The sequence below is a fragment of the Calonectris borealis genome, chromosome 17 (assembly GCF_964195595.1).
Source record: "Calonectris borealis chromosome 17, bCalBor7.hap1.2, whole genome shotgun sequence".
Taxonomy (NCBI): Eukaryota; Metazoa; Chordata; class Aves; order Procellariiformes; family Procellariidae; genus Calonectris; species Calonectris borealis.
In genome coordinates, this window is record NC_134328.1 from 15,778,248 (window position 1) to 15,799,878 (window position 21,631).

Genomic DNA, 21,631 nt, shown 5'->3' on the forward strand with positions numbered 1-21,631 from the left:
AGCTACTCACTATTCATGCTGGTTATTCCTGCGTGCTTGAGGAATAGCACTCTACTTATATTTTTAACCTTACTGCTTCCCTTGATTGTTTTCCCTTGCCAGTTCTTCCTTACCCTCTAAGAAGTACAATTTCCACTCTTGACCTCTGGTTCGACTAGCAGAGGAGTGCTACTCTTCTTTATTCATTACAGCTCCCCTAATGCACGGAGCAGTAGCTTGAAAACGAGTGGCTTATTTCCCATCCCCAAGGGACTGAGCAAACACTTAAACCCCTCTATTTGCAGCGACAATGTTGTTCTCCTTCTCCCTCCCCTGGCGCGCGAGGTTACGGTCAGACGATGACTTGCGAGCGTGTTGGCACATTTTAATAAGTTTCTCCCTCCCGGCAGAGGCAGTAACCACGCGCACGCCGACAGCTCGGCTTGCAGGAGGCGGTTTAAGACAACACCTTGGGCCTTGCAGGGAGCAATTGCAGCTCAGCTGGGAAAAGAGCGAGGAGCAGCTGGGAGGTGCATGGGCTTTCACAACTGAGCGACTCCCATCACGCCTGCAAAGGACCTGTCTGCAAAGAAGCTAAAGAAATAACAGAGTTATCCGTTTAAAGTGTAGATGTCAACACATCGTAGCCCCTCCTTACACGAGAGCAAGAGAAGACTCAAGAGGACCACGGGAGACACCCTACCAGTGATGGTGAGCTGCATAGCGCTGGAGGTGAAGCCAAAGGGGTTTCTTGCTATGCACTCGTATCTGCCCTGGTCAGCCACGCCGAGGTCTTGAATGGAAAGGGTCCCGTCATGGCTTATGTGGAACTTGCCACTCTCTGTGATCTGGATACCCTCCTGTTGCACATCAAAAGACAGAAAACGTGTTAGGGTATGGAAAGCTTCCCATCATCCCCGCCTTCAGCCTATCCAGCAAACGCGATGCAATGAACTAACGTGGCCACCAGATGTTAGCATTGCTCTTCCAAAGAAACCAGAAAGCCATCCAGGGACATCTGCTCCTGCCTGGACCCACTGCGAGGAGGTCCTCGCTCAGCTCCTTCACCCTGGTCCACCTCCAGGCACTCGCTGCAGGGCACAGACACCCCACGCATTTCTCTGCACTTCTTACAGATGGGCTGGCTGGAGCAAGTGCTCTGCCCTGATGCTGTCACAGAAGTTTCATGGCACATAAATAAGTCTAAAAGTCTTCCGTTTTGGGACAACCTGAAACTGATGGATTTTTCCTGGCCTTGAACTGTAGATACCAGCTTTTGCTGGCTCTGGGCAGCATTGCTGATCAAAGCGCTGGGAGCAGCAGCTCGCTCAAACCCCACCTCTCAACCCGGCTGGTGGCTTCAGGTTTTACCTTTGCATTCTCCTATTTCTTAACATCCTTCTGCTGCCCTGCCCCGATCTAATGCTTACTCTGCTGCCCTCCCAGGCTCTTTTCTTCTGCTCCCACTGTTGGCTGGAGCCCAAGGCAAGCTGCAAGGTCACCTCCCACGAGACCTCTGCAGGGTAACTGAGGCTCAAGCATTTTCCCCTCTAATTTGTTCTGTGCCTGACTGTGCTCAAAGGCAGGGCAGGTCCCAGTGAAGCTCGCAGGTGGTGTACTACGGCACAGCAGGAAAAAGTCTGAAGAGCTTCATCTAATGAATTCGTGAAAAGAGCAGCCAGGCTGCAGAGTGAGTGTGAGGGATCGTGGCTTTGCCCCATCAAAGCTGGAGCTAACCAGCATCATCCAGTTCCACCAGTGGGAATCCTGGAAATAAGGACAAACTACTTAGAAAAAAATCCATTTTCAGTTTTTTCCAGGAATAGTCAATCAAGCGTTTCTAACATCCTGGAAGGTCACTGGCTTCGAGTTACTCATTTGGAAGGAAGAACAAGAGAAAACAGGAATGTGCGTTGCAAGGCTTCGAGCCTGAGAAAGAGCTACATTCTTTTAGACCATTAAAAACCCCAAATCAGTGGAAATGTTGGTCCTTAAATTTTCATCAAACACAATTTCTTCCATGTGTATTCCACAAACTTATTTAACTAGTTGAGCTGGCAGAGGTGTTTAACGAGAGAGTTGTTTAATGCCCCCACGGAGGAGCCATCCTGCTTCCCGGTGTCTGCCGAGTACATGGTATCATCTCTTACTTTGACCCAGGTTATGGCGGGCCGTGGATCTCCTTGGGCAGCGCAGGTAATGGCAACGTCCTGGCCTGTCTCTGCCACCACGTCTTGGGGGGGATGAAGGAACACGGGTATCACTGTGCAACACGGGGAAAAAAGTCACAAGTGCAAGAAATGCATCAAGGGAAATAGAGAAATCTGCATGCCAAACATCTCAGCATGGGCAAACCAGAGCTGCTGGGCTCCTTCTGCTGTTGCAAGGGCTCTTCAAAGGGGTGTTGGTTGACCCGTGCTCTCTGTCTCTCTACCAAGTCCTCTGTAATTTATGTTCATTATTTTCTGCTCCTGTGTGTCTCTACTTGGGGCAATTATATAGGAATGTGCTGGGTTCTCTGTCATTTAAAATCATTATTTCACAGGCTTTCTAGAAAAGATGCTCTAGGTGAAACAAGGATCGCGAAGTGATTCAGGAATTATCGGATGAGGCTCTCTGGCAAGTGTTCATCAGGTCAGATTAAATAATTATATTGATCTTGCTGGTCTTAAAATATTCTGTGAATTCTGTGCTTGAAGCATCACTAATTTCATGTTTCTAGATAGTTTCCTTCCCTCCAGTCTGCCATCAGTAAAATTCTGCCATGTCTGTGAACAAGCAGGGATGTTTGCTTATTTAGAACGATTATTTATAGGGGAACAAAAAAGAAAATAAAAACATGAAAGCATTCCTGTGTGACTTGTGTTTTACAGAGGCTTGAATTTAGAATACCTAAATTTAGGTTGAACCTATAACCTGGTAGCTAATGTTTAAGACAAACGTATCTGGAGGCAGAGTTAAATCTTCCTGAGAAGGAATCAGTTTTTTTGCAGAGCATTTCATTTAAAAAAGAATCTTACAATTCATTCTGTAGGAAAGGCAAAATTTAAAAATAGTAAAAAAAAAGATTACTAAGAATTTAATTAATACAATTTTTTCTAAATTCTCAGACAAAAATCCTTTGTTTCCTTTCCTTTAACAAAATAATTTTCTTAATAACAACTCCCAGACACATTAAAGGGCCCCATTTTTCACTCAAACTGGCCAGCTATCAGAGCTCATCCGATGGGCGGTAAAGGCCATTTCTGATCACATAGCCCTGCCCTAGTGTTTATTTGTGCAGATGCCAACCGATAACCATCCCATTCCCTGGCCACACCAGATGAGTTTCATTCCCACGGTTATACTTTTTCTAGACTACCAGATAAATTTTCAAGGAAAACTGAAGCAGCTTCTTCCAATTTACAAATCTTGGCACTCTGGAAACCTCTTTAAAGTTTCCCACCAACTGATGGAGCTCTCAGAGCTAGACATCTGCTCCCAGGCAAAAGCAAAATCCCATCCCATAGGAACCCGGGCAATTCCCTGCCTTGTCAGACAGTGTGTTATATACCATAATGCTCACTTAATAAACCCGTTTGCCAGCCCTTATTTCCCACAGCTTACCTCGGGGGGTCACCGACAGCTGTACCGGGAGGGTCCTCACGCCGATGGCACTGATAGCATGGCATTCGTACTGGCCTTGGTCATGCAAAGCAACCCTCATCACCCGCAGGGTGCCCGTGGAGAGGATGCTGTGCCTCCGGTCATTCGGCAGTGGCCCACCTGGTCAAACAAGCAGTGCGGTTTGTTAATGGCCTGTGAGATTTCTCTTCCCATCACCGGAGGTAACTGCGTGACAGTTAAAAATTTCACTTCCTTCCCAACATGGCATCAGCCACCCTGAAATACCATCTTCATCTTGCTAAGTGAGGAACAGGACAGATGCTGCTCTTCCCACACCCAGCATCATGACTGAGTTGTCTTATCTAAGCAACTGGAAGGGAGCTGGTACCCTTTTGCTTTCCTCATAAGCCTTTTCTTAGTGCAAACTGCAGGCTTACTGACACCTGATGGATAGCAAGTCTGCGTTCAGTTATCCAAACTGGCTGTTTAATCAATTAAATGGAAACATTTAGCATTGTCTTTTTTAATTTGGTATTTTGATTTTCTTTGGTTTGGAAACTGTGTTGTTTCAATATTTCCTCTATTTAAGGAGAAAAGTTCAAAATTAAAATGCTTTACCAAACCCAAACAAAATTATTAGAACTTCTCAGTTTAGCGACTTTTTTTTTTTTTAATATTCCGTTTTCCTCCAAAAAAGGGCTCTATTTATTCATCCCAAATACCAAAAGGAATCTGAATCCTCCCCACACTGTCAAAAGTGAGCATGAGCGATGCTCCATCACTTCTCCTCCTCTTGTCTTGTTCTTAGCATGCCTTCTGTGACAGCACTGTAAAGCCTGGTTGATCTTTGGATTGCTGAGTGACCTAGCAAACCTGGTTACAAAGCAGTTATTAACTGTACTTCTTGTCACTGTGCTCCTTTCCACACCTCTAAGAGATATCTTCTGAAGTCTGGGCAGTGGAGGAAAACAGGTTAAAGGAGGAAGAGAATATGCTGGTGGAGGAGAATTTCAGCTGGTCCTTCTTAACTCTGCGTCAGGGCTATTGCTGTGGAAGCTGGAATACAATAGCCATGAATTCTCCACAGCACTAAACCATTAATTATGGCTTGTGAAGCATAAGGAAAAGTTGGAGGGCCTCTGGGCCAAGCGTTATTGGCTTCTGTCCCAGAAAGTGTTGGATGGGATCAGTTCAGTGGAGCCAGCGCTAACAATCACCCGAGACTTTAAAAGTTCACCACCACCTGTTGGCCCAAAGTGGTTTTTCCTAAGCTAAAAGAAACCTCAGAGGTGTGTCAGCGGTGAACGATGCTCTCTTGCAACGCGCTCCCCAAGAGGAGCAAATCAATGACAATGATGGAGAGCTGGTACATGGTGATATCCACCGACCTGGAGTGTCCAGACCCTGCCTGTTCAAAGGAGGTAGGAAGCCACTGCAGGAAAAAGTTTAAGGCTTTCCATGAGTTTCATGCTGACAAAAACCAGCACTCTCCTTCCTTCTGACATGATGACTTAGTGTGTCAAAGACCTAAGAGGCTCCTTCCTCAGCGCTTAACATCGTCCTTGGTGATCTACGACAGACCTCCTAGTGTGACTAGGTCCCTGCTGATCACCGTCTGTCCTGTGTCATCACTGCAACTCATCGCCCTGGACCAGCAGCTCGGCTGGTCTCACCCACACCCCGCGGATGGTGGCATGGGAGAGAAAGACATCGCAATTCAAGTGAGGCAGTACCTGCCCTCGTCCAGGCAATCACGGGTGGAGGGTGACCCTCGGCAGAGCAGGGGAAATCCACGCTTTGTCCCTCAGTTACTGTCTGATCGGTGGGGATGAGGAGAAACCTGGGAGAATCTGGAGGGGAAAGCAATGACTTGAGCAGCAGGAAAAACTCAGGCAGCAAGCTCGGGTTAATTCTCAGTCCATGGGAGCAGAACCAGTCACAGGGCTTAAATACACCCCCCTGACCGAGCACTTTATCCCAGAAATGTCCTCACCTTGCACTATGATCCTTGCGGTCGCCTGGATGGATCCCTCAGTGTTGCTGGCATTGCAGTTGTACTGTCCCTGGTCCGAGAAGGTGACGTTCTGAATGAAGAGTCCTCCAGAGCTGGTGATAGCGAAACGGGAATCCTGCGGTAAAGGAGAGCCTGTGCCAAGGGTCCAGCTGATGCGAGGGTGGGGGTGCCCAGAGACCCCACACTCCAAGGTGACGCTTTCCCCAATCAGCACTTCAGTGTTCTGCGGCTGGATCACAAAAGTGGGCTTGGCTGGAAGGAAACGAGTGCTTCAGACACGAGAAGCCCTCCTGTCTGCTCAGTAAGGGGCTTAAATCCCTTGGACTCCTCACGCAGCCCAGCTAGCAGCCACCTGGCTCTTCCCTGACCTCCAAATCCTCGCTGTGAGCAACTCCCCCAGCTCTACTTCTTCCTACCACTTCCCCATCCCAGTCACACGGAGTGCTGGAGCATCCCCACCCCTGTGTCTCCTTCACTCTTGATACCTCTGTGCTGCAGAATTCATCCCAGACTCCAAACTCCCCCCCCAGCCCCAAATTACCTTCAATCTCTAAACCCCCAACTTCCGACTCCCACGAAGGAACCCCCTTACAGCTCAGACCACGCTACGCTGTTGGCCACTCTCCTCCCCAGCACACCGAGAACATCTTGGCATATACAAAGCCGGGACTGACTCTGACTTAACTCCATTCCTGGCCCAAACCCAAGTTGGTTTTTCAAGGGGTGCACAAGGCTCAATTACATGGGGTGCCAAAATAGCGCAGAACAACTTCTTGTGTCTTGACCTCCCCAGCTATGTTCTTGGCCATGCACTGGTAGACGCCTTTGTCCGACTCCTTGGTATTCTGGATCATCAAGGTACCGTCTTGCAACAGGTTCAGGCGGTTGTCATCTTTCATGTCAATCTCGTTACTGAAAAAGAGCCACAAACAGGCAAAATCTGAAAGGAGTAAAGACTGGCGGTCTTCCCCCGAGCTGCTGGGGGAGTGGTGGGGCTTTGCATGCGTTGCAGTAAATCCAAGTTCCTTGGAGCTGTTCTGAGACTTCATGAAATTTATAGCGAGAGTTATGATTTCCAGCACCGAACTTCAGCTCCAGCTCTGATTTACTCCCTGGGTGAGCTACCTTTTCTCTCACCACTGATTACATACGACATTTACAGCCCATCAGGAGAGCATACTGTTCCCATGCAATAGCATCGCTGCTATTGTCAGGGCATCTAGGCCCAGAAAGCTTGTTCTCATTATTTACTAAGTGCAAATATAATAACGAATTATTATTGTTATTGTGTGCAGCCATTTCTATTCAACGGGCTCAAAGGCCTCAGGGGGGCAAAAATCTCTGAGTAAGTCACTGTGGGACCCCAAGACAGTTTGGACTCCAACCCAACCCGAGAGCTGTGAAACATCTTCCTTCTTTCTACAATGACCTGCGACTCCTGGATCCCAGCCCGCGGCAGAAGGTCCCATTGCTGCATCCCATTTGTCCCAGCACGAAGGAATCTTGGATGGCTGCAGATGATTGAAAAGGGAGAAAGGACCTCTCTCCCCCTAGGACAAAGGCTGAATCTGCTATGCAAACTAATATGCTTGCTGGGCATTTATTTAATTCCCCTGATGTCTCCTCACTCTAGTCATATCTCGTTTGTGGAACATTTATTATCATTACCCCTCTTACAATGCTATCTTTGGGAGCCTGCCAGCATTTCCCTAACAAAACCTTCCTTCCAGGGGACTTAACTCAGCCATAAACTTTTGCTCTGTGCTGAAACTCTGCCTGGTGGGGAGTTAGCTGAAGAAGCATACATTGATCATTTTTATTAATAACAGAGCCCTATTCAGGCTCCCACAGACAAGAAGCTCGTAAAGCAGCAGAATAACTTCACTTCCACAGTGGGCAACTGCTTGAGCACAGAATATTTTATTGTGCAGCATTTCCCAGAAACACTTTGGCATCTAGCATAGCCATATATTTTTTCAGTGTTGCTGTATAGAATGATAATCTATACACTGCTTTGCAAAGTCTGTCTTTCAGTGGAGACCCGTGATTTTTCCCTTTGAAAATGAACCATTCTCCCAGCACGCTAGGCCTTCAGTGAGAAAAACCTCGAGAAAAAACTAGAAGCATTTCAGCAGTTAATAAATGGCAAGCATGGTGGCTTAGAGCAACACGAAATACTAATTTTATTTTTTTCTGATCAAAAGACAATTGCTTTCAGCCTGCAGAGTATGTTTATGGGAAAGTTATAAGCTCTTGGAATCCATTACAAATGCAGATGAAACATTTCAAATGCAGATGAAAACACCACTTGGATTACGCGGTCATCAGAAAATGCTATTAAAAGGAAGGTAAATACAACCCATGGAACATCTATTTCTTTTCTTTTTTTTTTTTTTTTATGTTGCGTGAAACAGCTTTTGTAATTACAGGCAGTCACTGAAGAGCTCGGTGCTTGAAAACCTTTGCTACCCCAGGGCTCATTGTGTGCGACTTACTTGTTATGCAGCCAAATAATCGCAGGCTTTGGGTTGCCTTCTGCCCTGCAGGTGAAATAAACTGTGTTTCCCAAGAGGACGTCGACATCGTGAGGTTCTGAGGTTATGCGAGGCCTCTCTGCAAAACACCGTTTTAACACAACCCAGTCTAGAGCAGCACAAAACCACCTACAGCCCCACCGGAGAGTAGTGGGTAACGCAACACCCATCCTGCAACCCCCGAGCAAGCAGGCACCAGCAGAGCCCTCGGCACAACGGCATCCCCTCAGAGCCACCCCAACATCAGCAAAAGTGATGTCAGGGAGGGAGCAGCGTCATTCATCTGAGCCCGATAAAAGCCCTAGAGAATCAAAGTGGTTGTTCCTATTGCCAGTGCGTTGGGCAGTGGATCAGCTCCCCACACAGCCCCAAGCAGCACTGAGAAAGAACAGACCTGGCTGTACACTGATTCATTATAGCTGCCCCAAAAGTTGGTCTCTGGCTCCCTCAAAATAAGCAAAGAAGTCAGTGGCATCTCACTCGGGTTGTTTTTCTGCCCCTGGCAGCCTGCTGCTCTCAGCAACTGCCTGCTCCACCTAAACACAGTGCCAGCTCTCGGCAAATCACACCACTTCCCTTTCGACAGGATTTCATTCATTATGTCCCTAATTCATCAGCCGACCCCTATTCAACCAAGCCTTGCACTATGTGCTTCACTTTAAGATGTACTCAAGCACTAAGCAAGTTAAACATATAAAGGATGTGCTAAAATAGGAAGGAATTTATGTACGTGGTCTGAAGCGCTTGATTCAGCAGAATACTTTCCTATCTGTACGCTCACCAGTAATCCAGTAAAACCAGCTGGATTATTCGTAAGATTAAGTGAGAACCTGCCACCTTTTTCAGTAGAAGGTCTGTGCCCTTACTCCTTAGACCGCAACGGCTTGGCAACCAGCCTCCACGATGCCAGTGCAGGACCAACCCACCGCAGCCCCATGGTACAAAATGCTGATCCAGTGCTCATTTGCTCCGCTGGTTCACATTTGCTAAAAAGCGGTGGGTTAACTCGATGCTAGCAGGCTTCGTACTGACTCAGATATCAGCTGCCTGCATCATTAGAGCTTTATGCCGAATTATGCATCATTTGTCTTCCCCAGCTGGCACAATACCAGTGTAAAAGCCTAATGCCAGCAAAATCTTCCCACCAGGTGCTCTGGCTAATTTGACAGACATCCCACTGTGCGCCCATGCCTAAACCAGAACAAATGTACATTAACGGCTGTACCGTGGCACCGGGTGTCTGTCGGATGTGCTCGTTGTGCAGCACACCCACTTGCAGCGGGTCCCACTCCATGCGTCCCCAGCTGCTCTCTCTAGACCCTTCCTATTCCTCCCTGTCCCTCGAGGTTACAGACCCATTTGTGCCAGTTCAACTCTTTGCATGGCTGTGCCCTAAATTAAGCTGTGAAATGGTCAAGATTTTCAAAAAAAAAAAAAAAAATCATAGGAGAAAAGCAGAATGCAAGGGAGAGTTCTTCAAAATCCAGCTGATCTCACACATCTGGCTCACAGCACGGCCACGCACACAGCTGGACTGGCATACCCAGGGGGGATGCTAATAGCTGGCCTGGGCGAGTGGGAACATCTCAAACTGACTCTACGAGCCGTGAAGTACCAGGGAACCACAGCCCACGCTTGTGCCATCCTCCACCTAAAAGTCAGCGTTTTGTCTTATTTGTATGAAATATTTAATTTTGGAATGTTTCAGAACAAAACCTTTCATTTCAAAATGGCGTTTTTCAGTGAGAAATTATCAAAATTTAAAGAATAACAGCTCAACAAACACAATACCTTACCACAGTCAAACAAAGCATTCAGCTATGAATCTGCTAAGAGTTTGCTTAGGTTTTCTGTTGTGTTGCCAGCCATGGCAGCTCTCCCAGTGTTCCCCTTCTCTTCAGCCTAATGCGGGACATTTCTTCTGGTTGCTGGTTTAGCCACCGGCCACAGCAGGTCCTTCACTGGCCCTACTCTATCTAAAACCCAAGAAGACACTTGCCAGCCAAAACAGAGCTGCTTTCAACCCCCACGCGACTGTTACCCTGATAACTTGTCCCCGGTGGGACTTCTCCATTTCAGCAGTAAAAGGAGGGAGAAAGCAGGACGCCAGGACAGGGAAGAGGGAGGAAAAGGAGTGGAGGAAGCAATTCCTAGACGAAAGCCCAACACCAGGGCTGGGGGTGGCCGGTGGAGGGGTTTGACCTCGCTCACCGCAGTTAAACTCCTGGGCGGTCAGGGTGACGATGGAGCGCCCGTGCAGCTCCCGAGGAGCCTCGCAGGTGGCGGCTGTCTGGATACTGCCCTGCTCAGCGTATTTCTTCAGCAGCTCAGCCAGCCACATCAGGTCGCAGTCGCAAAGCAAGGCGTTGGAGTCCAGCCGCCTGCAAGACCCAGGAAAAGGCAGTTTGTTTCCCAGCCTCTGACTGCTGCCTCCCTCCCCAGGACACAGGAGGGGAACAGTCCTCCAGAGTGAAGGATCGCCTGGCTGTTCTTCCCTGCATCTGATTATATCCCAAATGAAAATTTGAGATATTTCATTCCCGTAACATTTAAATAGGATGCTTAACCAAGTCAGAAGGATTTTATTGTAAAACTAACATTACCCATCAGCCATTCCAGTTTCAAATGAAAATTATTCTGTTAAACTGGATTATGCATTTTTGGCTTAATTTGAGGCAAAGAGAGACACTGAAATATTGGTATTTCCCCCAGGATGGAGATTTCAACCTTTACTGAATTCTGCAAGAACAGCAGATAACACTGCCTCTGTTACAGCTTTCCATTCTCTTTTACGCTTAGCTCAAAAAACCTCCCCCTTGATTTTAGCCTTCATCGGATCAACCTCTTTCTGTGACCAGCTGCTAGAGCTTGTAGCATTTCTGCACAACTGTAAGAACTTTTATTACTGCAACGTACGCCTGGCCCATGCCAAATGGAGCACCGGTGACCTCCCAGCGCACCCATGCTTTTCCCTCCACTGACCTCATTCCTATGTGCAGTGCTATGCATAAGGATAAATAAAGACTATAGGGGGATTAGTTGATGCCTCCTTCCCCACTGACAGTTTTACAGTAGATGGGTCAGGGCCATTGAAAAAAAACATGGAAGAAAGGTCTAATGTTTCCAGAGACAAACGTTTGAGAATGTGAGATTTTGCTCAAGGCCACGATACAGCATTTTATAGACACCCCACCTTTCTCTCTGACATGTCACAAGTTATTCCCTGTTAAAGAAAAGCGAAGCATTTTACCTGCTTGCAGAAATCGCAGAGGGCTGCAGTGAGAAACACATTATTTTCTTGTAGTTTAAAACTGTGGCAGAACACCAAAATTCTTTAGTTTTTGCTTTTTTCCCCTAAAACGCGTAATAGCACTGATTTCCAGAGATCATAAAACACAAACAGAGCAAAGCTCTGCGGGGTTTAAGCAAGCAAAAAGTAAGCTTAAGAGACAGCCAGGTTATGTGGGAATAACACACCAGGGCATTCCTACATGGGATGAGAATCGTGCACCTCGGCACCCCTCTGAGTATTTTCAGTCTCTAGAAAAAAAGCCTTTTCTTTTACGACTATGATTTTTCCTTCCATGTTAGATACTGATCTGAAGACATGATCGAGGTCGTAACTGTGATCTGGACTTCCTACATTTTTGAAGGATGTTTTATGGGTTCAAACCGTGTAGGACAGCAGAGGGTTGTGAGGACTTTCCAGGAATGTTCATTCCTGTGGCATTATTGAGCTGTAAGAAGTTTATAGTTAGATTATAACTAGACTCTAGCATGAAGAAACCACTAACTGGTTAAATCAGCTCTCACATCCAATCAAAACTGGTTTATAAACTTAGAAGTGGCCTTAGAAGTGCAACAACTAAAAGCTTTGCCAACCAGGCACATTCTTCCTCAGGTCCTGGCCATCTGATCAAAGATAAACAATTGCTCTTTGCAGGCAATGTTTTTTACTTACAGCCGTTTGAGGGATTCCAGTTGAGAGAATGTCCCTGGATGAATCCTGGAAATCTTGTTGTTGTGCAAGAATCTGCAACGGGAGAACCCATGCCAAAACATTATTCAGTATTTGCACTACACGGATGATAACATCCCAGGTCAAAACTCAGTTTAAATACAAAGGCTGCTCATCAAAATGGAGCTTAGTCTTTAAATGTACTGTGTTTGTTTCCATGAGCTATAGGGATTTCATTCATTTGCGAGTGCAATGCACCGAAGTGGAGAGCGGGTGTGGACTGGAAACGGTGACTCAAGATGTGATGTAACAGGTTTAAACTGGAACCTTAAAGTTAATCTGCTTCATGCTCTGCAGAGGGAGGAGAAAGGGCACGAAATCCCCACAGACTGGACCCACCCTGTTTTCTGTGCCCGGGTCAGCTCCAGTTTAGAAGGGACCTTTTCTTTCCCCCCTGCAGAAGACACGGCAATTTCACAAGGGCAGCCATTGAAGTAAGGCTCCAGCAGAAGACGCTAGACAACTCATGCCCTAGACTCAGTGTAGTTATTAACCCAAATCCGTGAGTAAATCTAATTCAGACAACAACAGCCTAAGCTGGGCTCATCTCTGAACAAAGCTGAGGCAAATTCTCACTTCCAGAGTTTTGGCACAGATAAGACTCCCCAGTTCTTAGAAAAAAACCTGTTTGCACTGAGGGACCAGGATGGAATAATTAACTCTCCATTCCCTTAACGGAGGGGGAAATTTAGTTATGTCAGTTCTATCTAAAACTCATAAAATACCATTGACAAAGGATAGGAAGCAATTTTAGTAGACAGCGGCACAGGGAAGAAATGCAAAAGCAGTACAGCTTGCGTGCAAATGTCTGCATACACACGTGTACACACGAGTTCAGCCTAGTTGCCCAGCTTGGATGCTGACAAACCTTCCTCTAAAATTTAAATCCAGAATTTTTGTTGGATCAAATACAGCGACTGAGATCAGCCGTGGTGTACTGATCCAGGTCTGAATTTTCCTAAGCGTGTTTGGATCCCACAATTTTATTTTCCTAGCATGTATGGATATAAGGCACATTTCCATGCAGCATAGAAGGGTCTGTTGGTTTCACCATGGAGTGGGAACCACCATGTGAACTTTTGTTCTCGTGGCTACATTCCTACTAGAAGCAATCCTGGGGAGCAGGAGACACAGGACTTCATTTCCTAACTGCTTTCAAGAAGGACGCGTGTTTTTCTTGTTAGACCTTCTTCTGACTTTATTCCTTTTCCGCACCCTTTTTTTGTACACACTGCCCAACAGTGACTAATGTTGACCTTACGGTCAGAGTAAAATTTCAATTGGCTTGGCCAACTGTAGGGCTTTCTGCAGATTTACCGCTACTTTGATGGAAACTCGAACACAACACAACACGGGAAATTCCCTTCATATTCTCAGTAACCTTTCTACTTGTAGTACCTAAAATCTCCTTCAAGGAAGCTTCTTTTTGCATTTCCCTCCATTTTGAAGATCACACTACCAAAACGGTTAAACAAAACGAAGGGGTTTTTCCCCTTCTCCTCACCCTCTTACTCACAAGAAAGGTCCCATCTTTACTTACAGCCTTTCAAGCTTAGGCAGGTCACTAAAAGTCTCCAGCTCCAGGCTTTCCAGGTTGTTGAAATGCAGGTAGCTGTCACATAGAAAATCACAAAGGACAGGGTTATAGACTGCAATTTAAAAGACAGAAGATTTTTCCAGATCAATCCACCAACGCCCACCAATCGGTCACTACACATTGCAGGGCAGATGTGGAGAAGCCAGCCTTCTCTTTAGTGACTCCACTTTCCACATGCAAAAATAGTGGCCAACACTGGCTTTCCCTATTCTGTCAATTATTTACTTTCTCTCTTAATAAGAGGAGGACAGATTTGCTCTTCCCTGAAGCCTAAGACCAGCACCATCACTGTGAATTGCCTGTTGCACTATTAAGGGTCAGGATGAAACCGCTGGCCATGGAGAGCCAGCAGCAGCTGCTCCCATCTGACCACCGCACGGGAATTCTCCCTGCCTTTCCCCCAGTGCCTCAGCATTCCCCAACACATCCTTGGATCGTCAGGGAGGAAGAAATAGCCTTACTCTAAGGCACTTGTTCCCAGCCTAGGAATTGCAACATTTGTGAATGGGATCATGAGTTTGCTGAGAATTAATTTGTAGAAAAAGGCCCTGAATAACCTGAAAAAACTTTGAAATTGGTCCTGCTTGTTGCTGAAGGTGGGACTGGAGACATCCAAAGGTCTCTTCCAGCCTGCATTTGTCTCTGATTCTAACAGGGGCTCCCAGCACGTGCATCCACCCAGTGAGAGCAGAAACATCTGGAAACGGCTGCCATCGGGCTATTCTGTTTCTGCGGAGGGAAGGCACAGCCTCCAAAGATCTAAATGGCACATTAACGTGAACAGCCCAGTTCTTGCTAATATAGGTTAATGTTTTTAGCGCCCCTAAAATCTCAAGGTGACCTGCTGTTCCAGAGGCCTGGGAGACCTTCTGCACCGCCCCAGGTCACCCCCTGCCATCAGCAAAGGAAACCTGGGGTCTGCAGAGCAATGCCCCACGATACCCGAGACTCCCTGTTCCCATTAGCTGTGACATTCATCGGCATAACCGACATGTTCCTGACCTCTAGATGCATTTCGGTATGGTTTCAAAGTTGCCTAAACTCTTCCCCCCTTATTTTACACGGGCATAAATTTCACAGCGGACACTGATTAATCACGGATCTACAAATACTCATTCTGCTATTGTAGCTGACTGCGTTGAGAAATAATTGCCTAAGCCGCCACATGGCTGTTTGATTTGTAATGGAAGGATTCATGATAAATGGTCCACTATCAGAGCACAAACCGAGAGATGGTGACTCAGATTCTGCAGTGGAGGGCAAGAGTGGGGAGAGACGTACGTGTTTTAATAAGTCTCAGATGTCTGCTGTCATTGCTTTGGACCTTGAGGAAAGCATCTGATACTGTCCGTCAATCGGGTTATACTTTTTCTTGAAAAGCTGGCTTGTGGGGTACAGGAGAACGGGGTAGGATTTGAGCAAAGCTAATTCTCTTGGAACCATGCCTGCCTGCGATTGAAAACAGATGGGCCTTTCAGAGGGTTGTTTGTTGGTTTTGTGGTTTTGTTGGGTTTTTTTTCTTTTATTCGTGACATCAAGTTTGGAACGCTCATTGTTAAAATATTGCTGTGGCCAGCACCATCTCCTCTCTAAGCGTAGCTGAGCCGGAATCTGCTTCCTATGTTTTCGCCCAGGCTTCCTTGCTTGAGCTGGCTGATGAAAAACCATCTTGTACGCAAGGTTGGTAGCACACCTATTATTGAGCTTGCCTGAAACTTCCCGTCTGTCCACTTCTGCTGTCAGCCTGGAGAACAAGCTGGATCCTATCCCTTTTACAGCAAAATCCTTAGTTACATTCCAGCCCTATAAACACTGTCAATTGGCACAATCCATGAACTAGAACAGTTTCACCTTTGGTCCCAGTTCTCCAATGATGCAAATAATTCCTATACTTCAAACATCCACAGTCGCACTCTCTCCATACGTACACATGTATTTACACACATGCACGTAATATATCACGACCCCGGCACGAAAAATCCAATCCCAGTTTAGCAATATGCTTTAGAAGAGTCAGACCTCAGTCTTCCCATCTCACCTTGAGCATGGAGCGCTAAGAGTCAAAAAACAGAACTCCTTTGACTGAATAAACAGCATGGATTTGCAATACACAGAAGAGGAGAAAACAAGGACTGCTAGAGTGTCGCTGTGATGGGCTCCAGCTGCCAGGAAAACACGCAAGGCTCCTTCCATCCCGGAGTGCTACGCAGCTTGGAGGGAAGGTCATTACTGTCTTTGTTTGGATCCACCATCTTCCCCCCGCTGCAACTTCCAGATGCTTTACAGCGTGCGAGCACCACCATCCTGGTAGGTCCCACGAATACCCCGCTGCCCCAGCTCTCGGCTTGTACTTCACCCGTTCATTCTCAGCAAAGGTTTGGATAAGAGAGAAACTCAACCCGCACCCGCAATTCAAGCAAAGGGCCAGACCCTACTCTCTGCTCCAGGAGTCCAGCAGACATAAACACAGCAGGCCAGCTGCCTTCTGCTTCAAGCCATCCTACAGACCCCTATCTCCTCCCATCATAAGGTCATTGGACGTAAAGGGAATCAGAAGCAGAGCTGGGCTCTTCCTGTGCTCCAGAGGTTTAGGGTCAGGAGAAAACATACGGGAGGTCAGTAGGAAGAGACCTCAGCATTAACTAACCAAAACCAGTACTGGGACCAGCTGTTTTCAAATGAAGCCAGTGCAGTCTTGCAAAGCTGGATGATAAAACAGTAGAAGCCTCATCCTACTGGAAACACAGCACTGGGGTTAGAGGAGCCGATAAATCAGCTCTTACGCACATCACATTCAGCAACAAACACGGCTCGTTTGTACTTACAGCTGTTCCAGAGAACGGAGCCCGTTGAAGGCATGTTGCTGGATGCTCTGAATTTCGTTTTTATAAAGGTAGCTTTCAAAAGGAGAGAAAGAAAAAAGCATTAGGATAACTGATCAGCAGTTGTGTTTTAAAAAGACACAGGAAACAGCTATGAACCTCAATCCAAAGCAGAACCTTCCAATTGGATTCAAGGGCAATGTTTTATAGCTGTGGCATTAACATCCAGAAATTCTGACCACAGAAAATGTGTCCTTGACTGGCAAACATTAGAAGTGGGCTGTTAAATTTCAAAGAGGTTAAGAAACTACCAAGCTACCAACTCACAGGTATTTCAGGTTCTCCAGATCTTCAAAGGATCTTCTCACAATTTGTTTTATTTGATTATTGTTCAGCAGCCTGTTCAAATCAAGAAAGAAAAACACAACCAGTGAATTTAGCACGTGTGAGACTTGTGGCATTTGTGTTCCTGGATGCCCACTAAAAAATCCTGAACCTGTGTTTTGCAGAGCTTAAGATTTAAAGGGTTAGCAGATCAAAGTTTGGATACTCATACCAGCTAAATCAATGAGAAGGTTTCTCGCCTAGAGGTGCCAAGTGCTTCCAGTATGTACAATGTCCAAAGACTTTTCTTTACCTTTTGCCACAGCGGTTTTCACCCCAAAATTACAATTTTGGCCAGGAAAGGGATGAGGGGAAAGGAGACAGGCAGAAGGAAGTGGAGGGGAGGGGGAAGTTAAATCAATGCTGCCACTCTTGTACAACCGCAATGGTTGTTGAAGGTGCATGGTTGTGTTCAACAACATGTGAGCAGGGGCGTGCAGAGCCAGTTTTTAAGAATACAAACACAGTTTAAAACACCAGTTCACAGTGGAATTACAGGAGCTATAAAATGGTAACGCTTTGTTCTAACCACTTTGTATACAAATATGTGCAAATGAAAAATAAATAAATACAGATCTTACTCCTGAGGCTATTCAGAGACATCCTCTTTCGATCTAGAGATTTTCATACAAAACCTATGGACAACATCGCATTGGCAGGCAATCTCCGACTTGTATGTGCAGTTGCCATGACTGTGCATGCAAATGACGGCCGGTGCCAACGACCAGAAACACAGCTCAACCTTGTAAAAACCACGCTGTGTGCAACAGCGGTAACCACGCAGCTGAACGCTACAAAAACCTCTTCTGCAACCACTGCCAAGCCCAACACCAAGCAAACGAAATAAATCACTTATAAATAGCTCTTTAATATACAACATTTAACTATTCATCGTGGCCGTCTAACCACACTCCTTTGGGTCTTTCGCCGTGATATCCCACTGATGTTCATATCTGGCAAACCTCACTGCGGCCGCAGAGCTAGTGGAGCTTATAGCCCAATAGCTCAGAGCAAAGATTTCACCAGCTATACTTATTTTTAAAATTCCTAAATAGAGATGTGGACGAAGAGGAGAGCTGCAACCGTGTACCGCAAAGATTTGTTTTGCTAGCGTTGTAGGAAAACCTGCTACTCCCTCTGCAAGCAGCCAGACCTTACAATGTTGGATCAAATTCAACACGTGCATTGGATGTGCATTTTCTATTTTACAAGCTCTTTTTTGTGATAGCTGTGCTCCTCAGAAACGATCTGCCACCAGACAGCAGTAAGAAGACAGTTCAGCACTTTCCCAGCAGTAAAGCCCAATCTTCTGGCCCCCTTTGCTGTAGAAAATAGGGTAGACAGAGCATCAGCCAGCCTCTGGCACTACAAGCAAGGGTCCCTTCCTGGGAAGAACAGTTTGTGCAGGTAAAGGATGGAGAGAAAAGACGAAAAGGCGGGGAGAAATGGAAGAAAACGTGTGGGAAAAGAAGATAAAGATAAAATCAAATGCCTCAGGGATGCAAAGATAAAAGGTGCCAGAAACACACACGTGTTATGGCAGCTTCAGAAGTTACTGCCAGGCACCTGAGCCACACCAGCTTTCCACCACCTTGTTCTCAGGTGGAGTATTACATTAAGGGTCCAAAAAGCATGTAAGAAACTCAAATGCAAAGAAACCTTTGGAATTCAAAACAGCAAGGGTTTGAGAAAAACCTCCATACGCTTGATTTGGCTGTCCTCCCTTGATTAGCTACCCTGCTACCATGGATGTGGGTGCCACTACCAAACTGCACCTTGCCCGGGCTGTGGACAAGCAGACCGAAGAGGTTAAGGCAGAAAGTTGCTGGAAAGTTTCTGCACAGCTGGAAGCAATGGCTCAATACACACGGCTGAGGTTAAACAACCCGATTTCACTCACAAGGATGCAAAAATGATGTCAAGTCCTTGGAACACACTAGTCTGCTTTGACAGCCAGATCTGCTGAGTGGAAATACAGCCCCTGAACACCAGTCCAAAGGTTTATTTGATGATTGAACACCCAAGGACTGGAAATAGCTGCTTGAGAGCAGTGTGGGAGAGGGCTTTTTTCTATTTACCCACAGGACAAAGACAACACAGGCACCAACCGTGCACGCTTCCTTCCCTGCCCTCTATCAGCGCGCTTTCATCTTCAGCCAGAGGAGAACGAAGGCAGCTTGTTCTCTGTTATCTGGTCCCTGGCCCCACTTCTGAGGATGCTAGATGGGCCGATAGACGGGTGCCAGCTCCGACGTCATTCCCATGGATGTGAGCACCTGTCCCCTGCCTCGCAACTGGCATCGGCCGCTCGTTTCACAGGGGACACGAGATAATGACCAGGCCAGCAGGTCCTGCAGGCAGGGTCACACCAGCAGCCTGAGCAGCCCCACGCACCACCATGGTCTGGACTCCTTCGCTGACCCTTCGTCTTTAATGCAACTGAAGTCCACGGGGGATTTCAAATTGCAACATGTTGTCTGACTGCATTTTGGTGCTATTTAAAAGCATTAACCTAGCCTATTTTCTTGCCTTGGCTATTTAGGACAGTTCAAGGGGATGTAATCAGTGATGCAAGCCAAATAAGACAAATTCTGGAAGTTCAGATGGCATGCAGTACACAGGCCTCTTATCTCATCGTCTGATACTTAAAAATTTGCTCATTGCCTGATTAAAGGTTAAAAAGCGTATGGAAGAAGCCATCTCTGTTTCCTGTTTCAGGATTCCCCATTGTAATAGAAGGATATGTCCTGGAAAAAAATCAAAAGCGAGATAATTTATGAATTCCATCATAGTCCACATATTCCAAAATGCTGCTTTCAGAGAAATCCATAGACAACACAGCACATTTGGCTCCTAGAAAGACTTCAGATGGCTTGCGCACAGCTGTCTGCTCCTTGACTTCTGTGCAGTTCACCCAGGCGGAGAAGTGTGCAAAATCCTGGCGAGACCTGGATATTGATCCCAGCTGCAATCAATAGCAAAATGCCCAAATTCCCGCTAATGTTAAAGAGGATTGAATGCTAAGATCTACTGCTAACCAGATCTGCTGGGAATAAATGCTCTGGCAGACAGAAGCTGGAAAGACCATTATCGATGCATGTCTTAAGTATACCCTGTAGCAAAACAAGCTAAATTAAAAGTATCAGAAGTATGTTTCCTGGAGCTTATCAAAAGATAGCAAAATGATGTGGCATTCTCCTTCGTGCCAGCTGGTGAATTGGGCTCCAAATGAGTAGGTGGACTCAATCATACAGGTTTTATTCCTGAAAAATTCTTCTGGGAGGTTTGAGACGTACAAGCACCATGAGATCTGGCCCAGATTCACTACGAGAACATTTCACGTTCAGTTTCCTTTAGGTTTTATGTCTTGACCGCTCCTTCCTTCTCCTTCTCCACCCTCTCTCCGGGTTGCCAAGCACAGACTTAAGTTGCATTAAATGAGTCGTTTTCTGTTTTGAAGAATATATTAAACGATGTGATAGAATTCAGACTCAAATGCGTACTCTTTCCTCTTTTCGTTTGACAAACCACATGCTACAGTCGTTGTGACATAACAGCTATTTTTTTCCTCCCACCATTAATAGAAATCATCACGTAGTGTATAAATACAGGGGGAGAAAAAATGAGTTTAATGTTCAGCCATGCATTCTCCCTTGTTGACAGAATGATCTGGAATAGCCATTTCCCATATTTGAGGGAGAAACTTTTATTCTGAGATCCAAGCAGGCTCCGACACCCCCTCCTTGCTTGCAGGAACATGTTCTCTCAAGAGCTACTGGAGGGTTCAAGCCTCCATGTTACTCCTGTCGTTCACCCTGAAGCCCTTTACAAGCCGCACCTAAAGGAGAGCTGCAGAGCTCACCAGAAGTGCCTTTTGCTCTCACCTAAGCAGAAAGAGGAACATGATGTGAGCAAGGACATTGGCAGGGCAAAGGCACAGGCAGAAGCACATACCACGATGTGGTCTCCACAGGTCCCTATTCTCTAGGGTGCCCATGCCACAGGCAGAACAAAATACCTACTGGGGAAGTTAAGAAATACTGCTTTGGTCCCAGGGCTGGACATTTCTCTAGATGATGCTGGAAAGACCCAAGCAGCAGCAGCCATTTGGCTGTGATGGTCTTGGTTTGAAAATACAGCAATTGACCAGTTGGGTCAACGTGGCAGGGTGCTGACCTCCTGTGGGAACACGTAAGGAGACAGTCATGCAGGGGTGCCGTCATCCATCCCCACCCAAAGATGACCTAAAGGAGCAAAGACTGGAAAGCAATGAGATGCTGTGCCTCATGGGCTGGCAATGTGTTTGCTCTCTTCCACAGTCCGCCACCTGCTGTGAGCTAACGTTGGGTTAAACCATGCGGCTGGTGTTGGCAAACTCAAGCAAAACATCTGTTGAGGAGCTGCGGGTATTTTGTGGGTGGCATACAAGAGGTTTTTCCCTCCCTCTCCCTGCTACCCTGTTTTTTTTTTACCGAGGGGACATATTAACGGTTTAAAAATACACGAAGGAGATCCTGACACCAACATCTGCATGGGAACTGAGAAGAGGGAATAGGAAGGGATGAGGAAACCTTACAACTCCAAAACCTTTGGCCCAGGAGGACTCCTCCGGAGCACAGTATGTTGCTGACAGCCAACGAGCGAGCTCACAGTGGTGCAGGATTTAGGATAATTGCT

At 46.5% G+C, this 21,631-nt stretch overlaps 1 protein-coding gene across 11 annotated transcripts in view; it reads right to left on the bottom strand.

Annotated features, from left to right (window-relative positions):
- Positions 1–21,631, bottom strand: part of PCMTD2 (protein-L-isoaspartate (D-aspartate) O-methyltransferase domain containing 2) — a 201,532-nt gene that overhangs the window by 149,282 nt on the left and 30,619 nt on the right. For 7 of the 11 annotated variants that reach the window (XR_012676313.1, XM_075166741.1, XM_075166739.1 and 4 more), the window contains 12 exons: positions 16,898–16,969; positions 16,574–16,645; positions 13,692–13,763; positions 12,095–12,166; positions 10,345–10,514; positions 8,095–8,212; positions 6,342–6,511; positions 5,579–5,851; positions 5,319–5,435; positions 3,586–3,744; positions 2,130–2,242; positions 683–839 (listed from right to left, as the gene is read on the bottom strand). Coding sequence is in view for 10 of the 11 variants with exons in the window: in XM_075166741.1 (XP_075022842.1) it covers positions 683–839; positions 2,130–2,242; positions 3,586–3,744; positions 5,319–5,435; positions 5,579–5,851; positions 6,342–6,511; positions 8,095–8,212; positions 10,345–10,514; positions 12,095–12,166; positions 13,692–13,763; positions 16,574–16,645; positions 16,898–16,969 (1,565 nt within the window). In the remaining variant the exon portion in view is untranslated. Of the gene's footprint in view, positions 1–682; positions 840–2,129; positions 2,243–3,585; positions 3,745–5,318; positions 5,436–5,578; positions 5,852–6,341; positions 6,512–8,094; positions 8,213–10,344; positions 10,515–12,094; positions 12,167–13,691; positions 13,764–15,786; positions 15,959–16,573; positions 16,646–16,897; positions 16,970–21,631 lie in introns of those variants that run through there. The other 4 variants (XM_075166745.1, XM_075166737.1, XM_075166736.1 and 1 more) reach the window with 4 other exon arrangements.